Source organism: Piliocolobus tephrosceles, chromosome 2 (assembly GCF_002776525.5).
Source record: "Piliocolobus tephrosceles isolate RC106 chromosome 2, ASM277652v3, whole genome shotgun sequence".
In the NCBI taxonomy this organism is placed as follows: domain Eukaryota; kingdom Metazoa; phylum Chordata; class Mammalia; order Primates; family Cercopithecidae; genus Piliocolobus; species Piliocolobus tephrosceles.
In genome coordinates this window covers 103,277,411-103,291,670 of record NC_045435.1, presented here as the reverse complement: position 1 = coordinate 103,291,670, position 14,260 = coordinate 103,277,411, and the positions used below count along the sequence as shown (strand labels likewise).

Genomic DNA, 14,260 nt, shown 5'->3' with positions numbered 1-14,260 from the left:
TATTGTAAGGATTAGGACCCAAAGGTCTATAAATCATTCTACCATAAAGACACATGCACGTGTATGTTCATTGCAGCACTATACACAATAGCAAAGACATAGAATCAACCCAAATGCCCACCAGTGGTAGACTGGATAAAGAAACTGTGGTACATATATACCATGGAATACTATGCAGCCATAAAAAAGAATGAGATCATGTCCTTTACAGGGACATGGACAGAGCTGCGGGCCATTATCCTCAGCAAACTAACACAAGAACAGAAAACCAAATACCTCATGTTCTTACTTATAAGTGAGAGCTAAATGATGAGAACACATGGACACATAGAGGGGAACAACACACACTGAGGCCTATTGGAGGGTAGAGGGTGGGAGGAGGGAGAGAATCAAGAAAAATAACTAATGAATACTAGGCTTAACACCTGGGTGATGAAATAATCTGTACAACAACTCCCCATGACATAAGTTTACTTATATAACAAACCTACATATACCCCTGAACTTAAAATAAAAGTTAAAAAAAAGAGAGACACAGAGATTTTTTTTTTTCCCCATGCCAGGTTCATATGTGAATTTATCATACTTCTTGGACTTTGACATTTAAACTGTTGGTCCTTCCCAGGGAATGTGTGAGGAATTTTATTTATTTTTAAAATGCAAGTAACCTAACCAAGCTCTGAAAAAATTTCTGGAGTTCTGGAAACTTAAATGGTACCTAAAATATAGCAGGAATGCATTAATTAAAAGTAGGTGGGGGCCAGGCATGGGGGCTCATCCCTGTAATCCTGCATTTTGGGAGGCCAAGGTGGGTGCATCACTTGAGGTCAGGAGTTCGAGACCAGCCTGGCCAATGTGGTGAAACTCCATCTCTACAACAATATAAAAACTAGCCAGGTATGGCTAATCGCTTGAACCCAGGAGACAGAGGTTGCAGTGAGCTGAGATTGTGCCACTGCACTCCAGTTTGGGCAACAGGGCAAGACCATGTCTCAAAAGAAAAGAAAAGAAAAAACCTCTAACCCCCAGTGTGACTCTATTTGGAAATAGGGGTTTTAGGAGGTAATTAAGAGGTCATAGGGTTGGTGTCCTAAATGGATAGGATTGATGTTATAAGAAGAGGAAGAGAGACCAGAATTCTCTTGTGCACACTACCCCATGTGAGAACTCAGCAAGAAGGTGGCCATCTGCAAGCCAGGAAGGTGACTTCACCAGAGCCCACCCATGCTAGCACCCCAATCTCAGACTTTCAGCATCCAGAACTGTGAGAAAATAAATGTACGTTGGTTAATCTATCCGGTCGATGGTGTTTTGTTATGGCAACCCAAGCTGGATAAGTCGCATTTTGGCACGAGAAATGGGGTGCTGCTGTCACAAATACCTAAAAAATATGCAAACAGCTTTGAAACTGAGTAATGGGTGGAGGTTAGAGGAGTTTTGAGTTGAAAGCTAGAAAAAGTCTACATTGCCATGAATAGAATGTTGGCAGAAATATGGGCATTAAAGATCATTCTTTAATTCTGGTGAAGTCTCCAGTGGAAATGAGGAACATGTATTGGAAACTGAAGAAAAAGTGATCCTTGTTATAAAGTGGCGAAGACTGGACTAAACTGTGTTCTGCTGTTTTGCAAGAGGTGGAACTTGCAAACAATGAAATTGGATATTTAGCTGCTGATAATTCTGAGCAAAGCGTGAGAGAAGCAGCTTTGTTCCTCCCACTGCATGTAGTAAAATGCAAAGGGAGAAGGGTGAATTAGAAAAAGAATGTTTAGGCAAGAGGAAACAAAAAATTAAAGAGTTGGAAAATTCTCAGTCTACCCATTCTAAGAAAAATGAGGAAGCATGTTCTGAAGAGATCACCAAAAATGTGGCTGGACTATCATTTAATAAAATGCTCATGGAGTTATAGGAACAGAAAGAAACACTGCCAGTTTGAACCGAAGGGGAAGAGACAAGACAATTGAAGGAAGGCTGTCAGACTTCTTGGATTTGACAGTAAAAAACAATGAGGTACTCAGCAGCTGTGGACATGCACTTTTTATAATATTATTTTTTTTTTTTTGGAGACAGAGTCTCACCCTGTCACCTAGGCTGGAGTGCAGTGGTGCCATCTCGGCTCACTGCAACCTCTGCCTCCCAAGTTCCAGCGATTCTCCTGCCTTAGCCTCTGGAGTAGCTGGGATTATAGGCACTCGCCATCACGCCTGGCTAATTTTTGTATTTTTAGTAGAGATAGTGTTTCGCCATGTTGGCCAGGCTGGTCTCAAACTCCTGACGTCAGGTGATCCACCCACCTCAGCCTCCCAAAGTCCTGGAATTACAGGCGTCAGCCACTGCGCCCAGCCTGCACTATTCTTCAAGAAGAGGGAAAAATTACCCTAAGGGTGATTCAGAGATAATTAGGGCCACTGCCTCAGTTCAGGAAGCCAGACAGCCTCCATCAGTTGGGAGGACTCTCACCTACAGCCATGGAGGTGACGCTGCCACCTCAGTGGGCTGGAAGGGAAGACCATCAAACCAAAAAGGATTATTCTGAAGCCTGGAAATCTAATGGAATTTATCTCACTAGGTTTTGGACTTTCTTGGGACACCTCACTTCTTCCATCTTTCATATTTCTCCCTTTTGGAATGGGAATGTCTTTCCCACACTTGTCCCATCATTGTATTTTGGAAGCACACATCTTGTCTTGTTCCACAGGTTCACAGCTGGTGAGGAATTTTGCTTTAGGATGAATTGTACTTCAAGTCTCATCCACATCTGATTTAGATGATATTCAGACAATAATTTGGACTTCAGAGTTGATGCTGGAATAAATTAAGACTTGGGAAACTGTTGGGATGTAATGAATGTATTTTTCATATAAGAAGGGCATGAATTTGGGGACCAAGTATGGAATGTCACGGATTGAATTGTGTCCCCCACAAAATTCATATGTTGAAACCCTAACCCCTAATGTGACTATATTAGGAGATAAGATTTTTAAGAGGTAATTAAAATGAAATGAGATCATAAAGGTGGATCTCAATTTGATAGGATTAGTGTCCTTATAAGAACAGAAAGAGAGATTCCACACCCACCCCACCACTCCTGCTCATGCACCGAGAAAAGGCCATGTGAGGACACAGTGAGAAAGTGGCCATCTACAAGCCAGGAAGGGAGCCCTCACCAGAAACCAGATCATGCTAGCAACTTGATGCTAGACTTCCAGACTCTACACAAATGTGAGGAAATAACAATTTCTGTTGTTTAAGCCACATAGTCCATGGTATTTTGTTATGGCAGCCCAAGTTGACTAATACTGGCAGTCTGTATCCACCCCAGACCCTTGTAGTGCACAACCTAGCAAGGGCATTGATGCCCAAATAACAGTCTACGAGGGCCATAAGAGAACTACAAAGTGCTTTGGAGGCCAAGAATGGCTACTCATAGAGAAGGAAAATTCTGAAATGTGAAGATTATGGATAGGATTTCTAGGTAACAAGCATAGTGAGTAAAGCCATAAAGATGCAAGGGCATGAGGCATGTAGAGAAACTAGCAGACATGTGATTCAGTTGGAGCTCGGGGATATGAGAGACAGGAATGAGATGGTGGTCTGGAAACATAACTTGGATCCTGCTGGTGGAGGGCACTGAAGGCAGGATAGGGAGTTAGGTTTTTACTCAGTGAGCAATGGTGAGTCATTGAAGGTTGATGAGCAAAGGCAGGACTCAAAGAGAACATTTTAAACAGATGTGTTCTCACTTTTGTTTGCAGGTGATGGGTGCTACTAGAGTCAAGTATCAGATGAACCCAAAAAGAGCTGGGAGGCTTGTGACAATGTGAAAGCCTTTTTTCAGAAAATGTAATAATTGAGGCAGTAGCCACACCACTAGGGAACGTCTCCAAACATCTGTCACTGGACTTTCTAAGCTACAGACACAGGAACAGGTTAGGGAGCCATTATCTCCTAGCCAAGTCATTGAAATGCAAAGGCCCTGGGTGGAGCTCTGGTGATGTAATTCCAAACGCTGGGAGTTCCATCTCAACACAGAGGGGATAACACTCCTAAGTCCTGCCCCCACTCTCTATCCCACACCTATTTATCTCTGGAAATCAATCATCAGTTCCCTCCTTCCTTCCTTCCTTCCGTTTTCTTTCTTTCTTTCCTTCTTTCTTTCCTTCCTTCCCTCTTTCTTTTCTTTTCTTTTCTTTCTTTCCTTCTTTCTTTCTTTCCTTCTTTCCTTCCTTCCTCTCTCTCTTTCTCTTTCTTTCTTTCTTTCTTTCTTTCTTTCTTTCTTTCTTTCTTCTCTCTCTCTCTTTCTCTCTTTCTTCTTTTCTTGGCGTCAAGTGACCCTCCTCCCTCAGGCTCCCCAGTAGCTGGGACTATAGGCACCCACACCCAACTATTTATTTATTTTTTTAATTTTTGTAGAAACAACACTCTGTTTTTATTTATTTATTTTATTTATTTATTTATTTTTTTAATTTTTGTAGAAACAACACTCTGTTGCCCAGGCTGGTGTTGAACTCTGGGGCTCAAGAGATCCTGCTTCCTCAGCCTCCCAAAGTGCCAAGATTACAGGCATGAGCCTCTGTGCCTGGCCACTCATCCGTTTTTTACCCCTTTTCCTAATCTGCAAAACAAAGGTAACTGCTTATGGCTTCCCAGGAACATTCAAAAGTCAAAAGACTTCCAGAGAGAGAGAGACAGAGACAGAGATACAGAAAATCACTAGACACTTGACTTGCTGACTTTTTGAATCTTTTGTTTTAGCCAAGGAGATCATCCCCCCTCTGTCCTTCCCCCTCTGTCCTTCCCCCTCTGTCCTTGTTGTTTTAATCAATGGTAATCCTCCTACCCTTTCCTTCCCTCCCCTCTTCTGTTTTCCCTCAGCTGGCCTCTTTCTCCTCACAAGAATATGACAACAAGAAAGAAAGAGCGAAGGTGAATTCCGGGGCCTCTGAAAAGTGAAGAAATCCCCACCCGGAGCTGGGGGAGCCGTGATGATGTCAGAGCAGGTGACCAATTTACAGGCCAGTTTCCTCAGCCACTAACCCTCTTGGCCAGCAGCACAGAGCTGTCTGCAGAACCATCATCACCAGCCTTTAAAAGTAATGTCATGTAGGGCTTGCCTCGCTGCCTCCTGATGTTATAAAGAATCTGCTCTCAGAGACAGCGTATGATTGCTTCTCAGCTCAGCGTACTTCCCTGGAGGAGCTGGAAGATCACTCTCCAAGCCTCCCTTTGTTGGAGTGTCTAGAGCAAGGCTGCCCAACAGAAATGTAATGTGAGTTATCTACAGCATTCTACATTTTCTAGTCACCACGTTTTTTGTTTGTTTTTTGAGACAGTGTCTCACGCTGTTGCCCAGGCTGGCGTGCAGCGGCGCCATCTCAGCTCACTGCAGTCCCCATCTCCAGGGCTCAAGTGATCCTCCTGCCTCAGCCCCTCAAGTGGCTGGGACTACAGGCGTGAACCACTATGTCTGGCTAATTTTGCAATGTTTGTAGAGATGGGGTTTCACCATGTTGCCCAGGCTGCTCTCAAACTCCTGGGCTCAAGCGATCCACCCACCTGTCTCCCAAAGTGAGGGATTATAGGCATGAGCCCCACCACGCTTGGCTCCCACTTTTAAAAAGTAAAAAGAAAAAAATAAAAGTCAACTTTAATAACATATCTTATTTAACCCAAAATATACCTGAAATATAATTTCAACACCAAAGAAATATTTTAAAATTACTAATGTGATAACTTACATACTTTTTCTCATACTGTGTCTTCAAAGACCGTCTCTCATATAAATAAATATACATATTTTGAGACAGAGTCTCTCTCTATTGCCCAGGCTGGAGTGCAGTGGTGCAATCTTGGCTTGCTACAGCCTCTGCCTCCCGGGTTCAAGCAATTCTCCTGCCTCAGCCTTCTAAGTAGCTAGGACTACAGGCACCCACCACCACGCCCAGCTACTTTTTGTATTTTTAACAGAGATGAGGTTTCACCATGTTGGTCAAGCTGGTCTTGAACTCCTGACCTCATGATCCGCCCGCCTCGGCCTCCCAAAGTGCTAGGATTGCAGGCATGAGCCAATGCACCCAGCCTCATGTATATTTTATACTTAAAGCATCTCAGTGCAGACTAGGCACAATTCAAATGCCCAACAGCCACATGTGGCTAGTAGCTACCGTATTAGCGCAGTTCTTGCCATCCGTTCTGAACTCAGGTGTTGGGGTCACCCAGACCTACAGTCATCTCAGGAAGCAAAGCAAATGTCACCCGTATGAATGTCATATAAATAAATACATGGGAAACAGGAAATTCAGCAGGACAGGGTGGACAGTGATCATGGGGTCAAATAAGCTTCACATAATTGAGGCAACACATCTCTAGAGATCCACCAACATGACATTTAGAAATGTTATTTCACCTGGACTGTGACTTTAAGATAGTGAGAGGTTAATTTGGTTGAATCTGTATAATCAAGTCTACAGGAGGAATGTTCCAATGGTCTAAGTCAATGCTTTGCACTCCAAGGAGCACCTAAGTCAATGTGTTTCCCATCTGACTCATTACTGGGTTCTCTAGGGTCATCCAGACTCTTAATTGGGCTGTCACTCCTAGCCACGGCTTCCGAATTCTTTTTGAGACGGAATCTCGCTCTAAGTCAATGCTTTGCACTCCAAGGAACACCTGAAGTCCTCCCAAAGTGCTGGGATTACAGGCGTCTGCCACTGTGCCCGGCCTCAAATTCTTGTTTGGAATCACAGTCACTTGATATCATGTTGCCCCAGCTCAGCCCACGCCTGATCGGGCATCTGGATTCCCCGGAAGTAGACCTCCTGTGCTAGTGACGTAAGGGAGCAGGGGAGCAAGACAAGGTGGGTAGGAAGCCCAGCAAGACAAGAGTCATGCAGAAAGTGGCTTCAGCTTGATCCCGCAGGGACCTCTGGAAAAGACACTTCTGAGTTGTCCTACCAAGAGGCAAGGGCCATGATACTCTCTGGCTGCCCTGGCTGTCTTTGGTTACAGGCCCTCCACGAGAAGGTAAATTCTCCAGCACGTCTGGCTTTGTGTCTGTGTGAGTTTGCATGTGCACAAGCAAAGGGACTTCCAGGAGCCTGGGGAGGGCAGGGGAAAAAGAGCGGCCACCTGGTTGTTGGCAGGCGGGGGAGGGACTGGTGTCTAGTCTGGGCTCTGATGCTCACTCATTGTGTGACTTAGTACAAGTGAGTGAACCTCAGCTTCCTCATCTGTAAAATGGTGTAATAATAGTCCCCATCTCGGTGAGCTGCACAGAAGGATAAGTAAGATGAAGTACACCAAGGCGTTAGCACGATACCTGGAACCTCATCAGCATTCAATTGGGGAAGGTATTTTGGACCAGATCAGAGGAATCTTGGCAGGTTGGTGGGAGACATGAAGGGGTAAGTGGACCAAGCACCACACTGACACACAACCCTTATCTCACCGGCATTTGGCCAGGTGTGTATCAGGTACCTGTGTGTCCGAGTTGCTGCACTGCTGTGGACCATCCATCCAGAGCAAGCGTAGGGCTAGCGCTGTGTACAAATCGGCCCAAACGCCTCAGCTCAGTTCATGGGAGAGAAAGAAAGTGCCCTCAAGACAGTGTCCTTCTCCCCAGGGATCTTTTTACCAGCCTTGACTCCCCAAGTTTCAGCATTTCTCTGTCTCCTTTGAAATATTTTCACGAATTTTCTGCCACTTAAATACACTCCCTTGGCCATGGCCACCCTGCTGAACATGGATAAGATGAAACTAAGGGAAAATCTGCATATTCCTCATAGACTAAACTCCCAGGCCTCCTGCTGCTCACCCAGGCCTCCTGCTGCTCCCCCAGGAGATCTATGGACACACTCGGGCAAAGCTTGGTCCCCATGGGTTGGCAGCAATAGAATGGGGACCAGAACCTAGGGCTTCAGGCTCTGAATCAGGAGCTCAGCAATGCACAAAAACCAAGAAAATCAGCAGGAGTTCAAGGCATTTTTGGGGGGTCAACTCAGTGTCAGTGCTCAGTGGACCAGCCTGAACTTTACACTCTGAGAACACAGCTGAGTTGGTTGCTGACAACTTACCCCGTGGCATACATGCAAGATATTGTGTAATAAAAACACTTTGTAGAAAGACACTGACCAATTCTCATGAGATTGTTGTAAAACAGAGGTAGCTAGGAGGATCCTCATTTTACAGCAGAAACAATCTCATAGCAGTGTACCAGTTGCCCAATACCTGGGCGGTGAGTCAGTGCCGACCCCAAAATAGAGCCTGACCCAGCAAGCTTGTCTCCCACAACAGTCATGAAAATATCCACAGGCCCAAGAATCTCCCAGCATGAAGTCGGGCCATGCCGCAAACACTGCCTGGCTGCACACCTCTCTAGTCTCCACCAGGATTCTGCACCTCAGGTCTCTGCCAAACATCGCCTTCTCAGAGATGCTCTCCCCTGCAATCCCCCGAATCTAAAATCGCCACTCCTTTGCCTCTTCACTTCCTTTATTTTTCTTCATAGCTCTGCACATCCTGAAATTAGATTACCTATTTGCTAACTATTGCCACCCCACTAGAATGCCAGCTGAGTGAGGGTGTGCCATGCTCAGCAATGTATCTAAGGGCCAGAGCGGTGCCACCACCACGTAGGGATGGTCCCTAGAGAAAGTGAGTGAATGAATGAATGAATCAACCAACTTGGCCTTCCTAGTCCCTTTGCACTTGCTTTTGACAGGAATCTGTACCTCCAAGAACTATCAAACATCCCTGGAGGATGAGGCCCTCCACCGCCACTAGGGAACTCCTATCACACTCCCGAGTCCAGGGCCTAGAGCTTGAAGAGGACACTCAAGCATTTGACTTACCTGCACTACTTCAATGAGTTCTGCAAGCTCCTGTAGTTTGTAAACTTCACCAACTCAGAATATTTCACCCAGCCCAACTCCATTATAGCTGACCCCTTCCCTATAACTCCAGACCTCTGAACTCTCTGCCTCCTGTAACCCTCATTCTAACCCTATAAACAAATACCCACCCCATAACCCCCACTATGTCACTCCTACACCAGCTGCACCCCAGTCTGCCCCCTGTTCTGTCCTTCCTCTGATTTCTTCACCATCCCCGTTTATACCAGGAATGAACTCCCCTGTTTCACCGAGATATTCTGTGTTGGGGTGGCTTCAACATTAGTTGCAAAATGAGTTAAATTCTACTTAAGAATACTATGTCCATATGTATACAATCTGTTTAAAAGTTTTTTAAAGTAGTCAGCATGTACTACACAATGAAGACTATTGTTAAGAAAGGATTATTGGATATAAACACAATGAAGTCAATCAAAGGGGGTTCCACTGCAAAGAAAGCAGGGAGTCAGCAGATGCAAGCGTGACCTAGCATGACATGGCATCTCTCTCTATGGTCCCCAGCACCACTTAGTTCAAGACACCAAAACCTGAGCCAATACTAACCAAGGGAAGCCCATAAACATTCATCTCTGCCCTGTTTCTGAGCTCAAGCTGTCCCCTAAGTTTTATCATAATGGACCCTGTCTCAATGCTAAAGTCCTGCTTACATCCTTGGCCTCAGATACTCCAGCCTCAAGAGGTGGATCTCAAAGTGTGTTTCCTGAATGAGCCGCATCAGAACCTTTGGGTGCTTATTCAGAATGCAGAATCCTGTACCCCACCTAGCTTAGACTTAGTGAAGCCAAATCTCTAGCAGTAGGGCTGGAGGTATGTATTTAATTAGGTGTCCCTGGCTCCCACCCATAATTCCTTTGCAAAACAAACTTTGAGAACCTCTGCCCAGAAAGAGATCACTCCTACTTCTCAACACAGGCCTCCTCCTGAGAAGGAGATTGAACGAAGATCAAGATCATGGAAACAATCGGCCATAGTGCTGGGAAAGATATGTTTCTGGAAAGTCTTGCCTCACTATGGATCCTTCCTTTCATCTTCTGAGACACAGCCTTCCTAGACTTCCATGAGGCCTACGGCTACCTCCTGAATCTGGTGGCAATCTCATTCGTTTGCCAGCTTTGCTCCAAACTGACAGATGAGCTGGAAGCCTAGAGTTGCCCCAACTTGACTCTAAGCATCAGCAGTCCTCAAAAGAACTCCCTTCTGTGGGCCAGGCGCTGTGGCCCATGCCTGGAATCTCAGCACTTTGGGAGGCTGAGGCGGGCAGATCACAAGGTCAGGAGTTCGAGACCAGCCTGACCAACATAGTGAAACTCCGTTTCTACTAAAAATACAAAAAATTAGCCAGGTGTGGTGCCTGTAATCTCAGCTACTTGGGAGGTTGAGGCAGGAGAATTGCTTGAACCCGGGAGGCAGAGGTTGTAGTGAGCCAAGGTCACACCACTGCACTCCACCCTGGGTAACAGTGTGAGACTCCATCTCAAAAAAAAAAAAAAAAAGAAAGAAAAAAAAAGAAAGAACTCCCTTCTGCCAAGCTTCTTGCCCTAGTTCATCACTCCTCAAGGACACTGCCCATGGCCCCTATGGAGATGAAAACTCTAGCCATGTTCCTAGGGAGGCAGAATCCTTCGAAGTCCCACCAGACCATTACTGATGCCTCAGCCTGCCATGAAACTCAGCCATTCAAGTTTATGACAGAAAGAAGCGCTTGCTCTGTCTGCAAGATCAGACAAGACAGAACATCAATTACAACAAATACTTGTGGTCAGGCTTTAGTGACGATACAGTCACAAAGATACAATGGACAGTTTTTGTTTGGACTGCTCAACTTACTCCTGTCTCTTTTAGTAGGAGCACCCAGATCTTCCACTGGGAATCACCCCTCCTCCAATATCAGGCTGAGAGGTACGGGTAATGCTAGCCTCACCTCTTAGACCAGTGGTGAGCCCCATTCAAGTCCTATATTACGTGCCCCAAGCCACAGTGATTGGTTCAGGGATGGGAATAGGAAGAAGTCAATTAAATTAGAGCCAATTCCAGAACTTTCTTTGGAATTCCTGAGAAAGAGAAGCCGTGTCTTCCCACCAGAATTGCTGAGTTGGTGGAAATGAAAGTTTGGAGATGCTGGCTACCTGCTTGTCCTCATGTGTGAAGACATGCCCTGAGAGAGAAACCCACACAGAGGAAAGCGGAACTAAGAAGGAGAGAGAAACTGAGTCGTGGTAACATTACTTTGGGCACAAGGACCCAACTATACCTGAAACCATTACCCCAGACTTTTTTTTTAATTCCATGAGCAAACAAATTCTTTTTTTTCCCTTTATATTTGGACCAGTTTGAGCTGAATGTCTGTCGCTTGCAGGGCGGAGTGATACAATCGGACAAAAGAAACCCTAGCGATTCTCCGAATTGGAACTCCAGGTCCGTTTTTGTTGTTTGTTTGTTCTGAGACAAGATCTTTCTGCTGCCCAGGCTGGCCTCAAACTCCTGGCCTCAAGCAATCCTCCCATCTCAGCCTCCGAAGTAGCTGAGACTGCAGGCACACGCCACCACACCCAGCCCCATTGATGATTACCCTAAGCCCTCCTACCTGAGAGTTTAACTTACAAAACATGGGGGTTATTCTTTACCTTCTTTTGCTTTTGTTTTTACGCATCTTCCACCTCCTTCCTGAAGATGAAACCTGGCTTCCCCTAACAAAACCCCACTTCCCTCCCAACCGAACGAGGTCTGCTGAGATTCTCACTTCCCCTCGGGGCCTGGAGCAGGGTCCGCATTTGCGCTCACCATCCACCGCCACATCTCGACCAGACTATTGCCCAGAGACTCCACATCACCCTCTTTTCCCAAACACTTTCCAGTCCCACCTCCAGGACTCTGTGGCTTCCCTGTGACCATGTCATTGTCCAGAAGTCAGGGATCAGCCTCTGCTTAAAGATTTTTTTCTGAGCCTTCCCTGGTTCTAACCATTTAGAAATTTGCAAGTTGGCACTGGTCCCAATCTTCACCCCAAGGTATTCAAATGCTAAGGCTCCTCCAGTCATAAAAGTTATCCCTTGTGACAGGCAAAGATGATCATCCGTGCGTTCTAGGCTGCTCCCTCCGCCAGCTGCCACAGAGGAATCCGGACTGCCAGGCCTGTCCCTTGGACTTCCATGACACAGAATCCAGAGAAGACAGGAACTCCTCCAGCTGGGGATGGGGAGCAGTTGTGAATCTAGACGTGAAGGAGGAGCTGCCACAGTTGGGCTACACGCAGGAGTGCACAGGCCAGGCTTGACTTGAGCTAAAATCCAGCGTCCCCTACACCTGCCAAGCCTTGTGCACTAATATGGATTGCAACCCCCAGAAAGGGGCCCCCATCTTTAATTGGTCCTCCCAGGTAACTTATTTACATTCAAAGGAAGAAGCTGGGTGTGATGGCACACACCTGTAGTCCCAGCTACTTGGGAGGCCAAGGCAGGAGGATCACTTGAGGCTACGAGTTCAAGTCCAGCCTGGGCAACATAGCAAGACTCTAAAAAACACAAAACAAAAACAAAAAAACAGTCAAAGGAAGGCACCCTAAAAGCCAGCAGTGGTCTCTATCAGAGACATGGATAAGAGAGGGGAACGTATTTTAATAACAGCTGTGGCTGTGTCTCCAAAGTGTTCAAAAATTGCAAGTTCAGAACTTGAGTTGTTTTGTTTCTGAGCTTTGCTCTAAAATGGGATAGCCTGGGCAGGCAAAGGGTTGATAAGGTTAGACCACTTTCTCTTTCTCTTTCTCTTTACAATCTTGAGGCTCAGAACTGGCCCTCAGCAAAGAGTGGAGTCAGTTCGCTTTGTGTTCCAGCCCTCCTAACCTCACTTCCCCCTACCCTTCCCTGCTGGGCAGTGCTGCCTCTCCCTCGTGCTCTCTGTGGCCCGGCTGCCCTGCGGGCCCGCAGAGAGGACTGTGAATGTTGCTGGAGGCCTTCTCCCCATCCACACCGCCTACACCTTAATTCCAACCCTCATCTCCTCTCACTGCAGTTTCTTGCAACTTACCTGAGGGTCTGCCTAAATTGATGGGACCCTCCATACCCACAGTGCAAAGGATTATTTTAATGGAGATCTTGGATCACATCTCTTTTCTGCTTAAAGACTCTTCCATGGCTTCCCACTATCTGTAAGTCATGTTTCAAACTCCTCAGCTTCACCCAGCAAAACCTTTCCCGGTCTGACCATGCCTATCTCTCACCCTTATTGGCCCATGCACGTCCTTTATTCCAACCTACTCTTCTACCTGTGGTTACACTGCGTGGCACCTTCCCAGATGTGTTTCTCTTTGCCTGGAATGCTCCTCTCTTTTCCTTTCTCCCCTCTGGCCCCTTCTGGCCAATGCCTACTCATCCTTCAAAACTCCGTTCAGGTATCACCTCTGCCAGGAAGACTTCTCAGACTGCTCTTTCTTCAGTATGATTCAATTCCCTTCTGTATGCTCCTATAGCTCCCATATAGCAAACCTCCCATGGCCCCTGTGCTGAGCTCCACCATAACCCCTGTGCAGAGCTCCATCATAGCACTTATCATCCTGTACAGTAAACATCAATTTACTTATCTCTCTGTCCTAACTAGATTATGACTTCCAGGTCAAGCAGGAACCATAATTTATTCATCTTTGTAAACTCTGTGCCTGCCACAGAGTAGGCACTTAATAAATTTGTGTCAAATGGATGGATACATGGATGTATGTATGTATGGATGGATGGATGGATGGATGGATGGACGGATGGAAATTCCCTAAATTCACTCAACACTGTAGTTCTGAAAGTTTAACATTTTGCATTCCTTCCCCTCCAGGTATTTTCACATTAAGAGAGATAATACTGGCCGGGCATGGTGGCTCAAGCCTGTAATCCCAGCACTTTGGGAGGCCGAGACAGGCAGATCATCTGAGGTCAGGAGTTCAAGACCAGCCTGGCCAATATAGCGAAACCCCGTCTCTACTAAAAATACAAAAACTGTCTTGGTGTGGTGATCTGTAATCCCAGCTACTCGGGAGGCTGAGGCAGGAGAATAGCTTGAACCTGGAAGACGGAGGTTGCAGTGAGCCAAGATCACACCACTACACTCCAGCCTGGGTGACAGAGCGAGACTCCATTTCAAAAAAAAAAAAAAACAGAGAGAGAGATAATACTATGCAATGTTCCTTAACTGAAAGCCTGCTAATCATCAGTGGTACACTGGAGGAGCATGGGAGGAATGAGGATTTTCATAGCAGTTACTAAGAATTCTCTCCCCCTCCATCTCCAGGCCAATCTGCTAATGAGACAGACATCATCTGCCAACCCAGCCTGCTATCTTGAGTTTTAAAGACACTGCTAGTCACCTGA

The 14,260-nt window shown here is 46.0% G+C and overlaps 1 protein-coding gene across 2 annotated transcripts in view; it reads right to left on the bottom strand.

Annotated features, from left to right (window-relative positions):
• Positions 1–14,260, bottom strand: part of KLHL6 (kelch like family member 6) — a 70,251-nt gene that overhangs the window by 41,856 nt on the left and 14,135 nt on the right. The window contains exon 1 of one of the 2 annotated variants that reach the window (XM_023187612.1): positions 11,534–12,402. The exons of the other annotated variant lie outside the window; for it this stretch is intronic. Within the exon in view, the coding sequence (XP_023043380.1) occupies positions 11,534–11,559 (26 nt within the window). The 5' untranslated portion in view covers positions 11,560–12,402. Of the gene's footprint in view, positions 1–11,533; positions 12,403–14,260 lie in introns of those variants that run through there. 2 annotated transcript variants of the gene reach the window in all.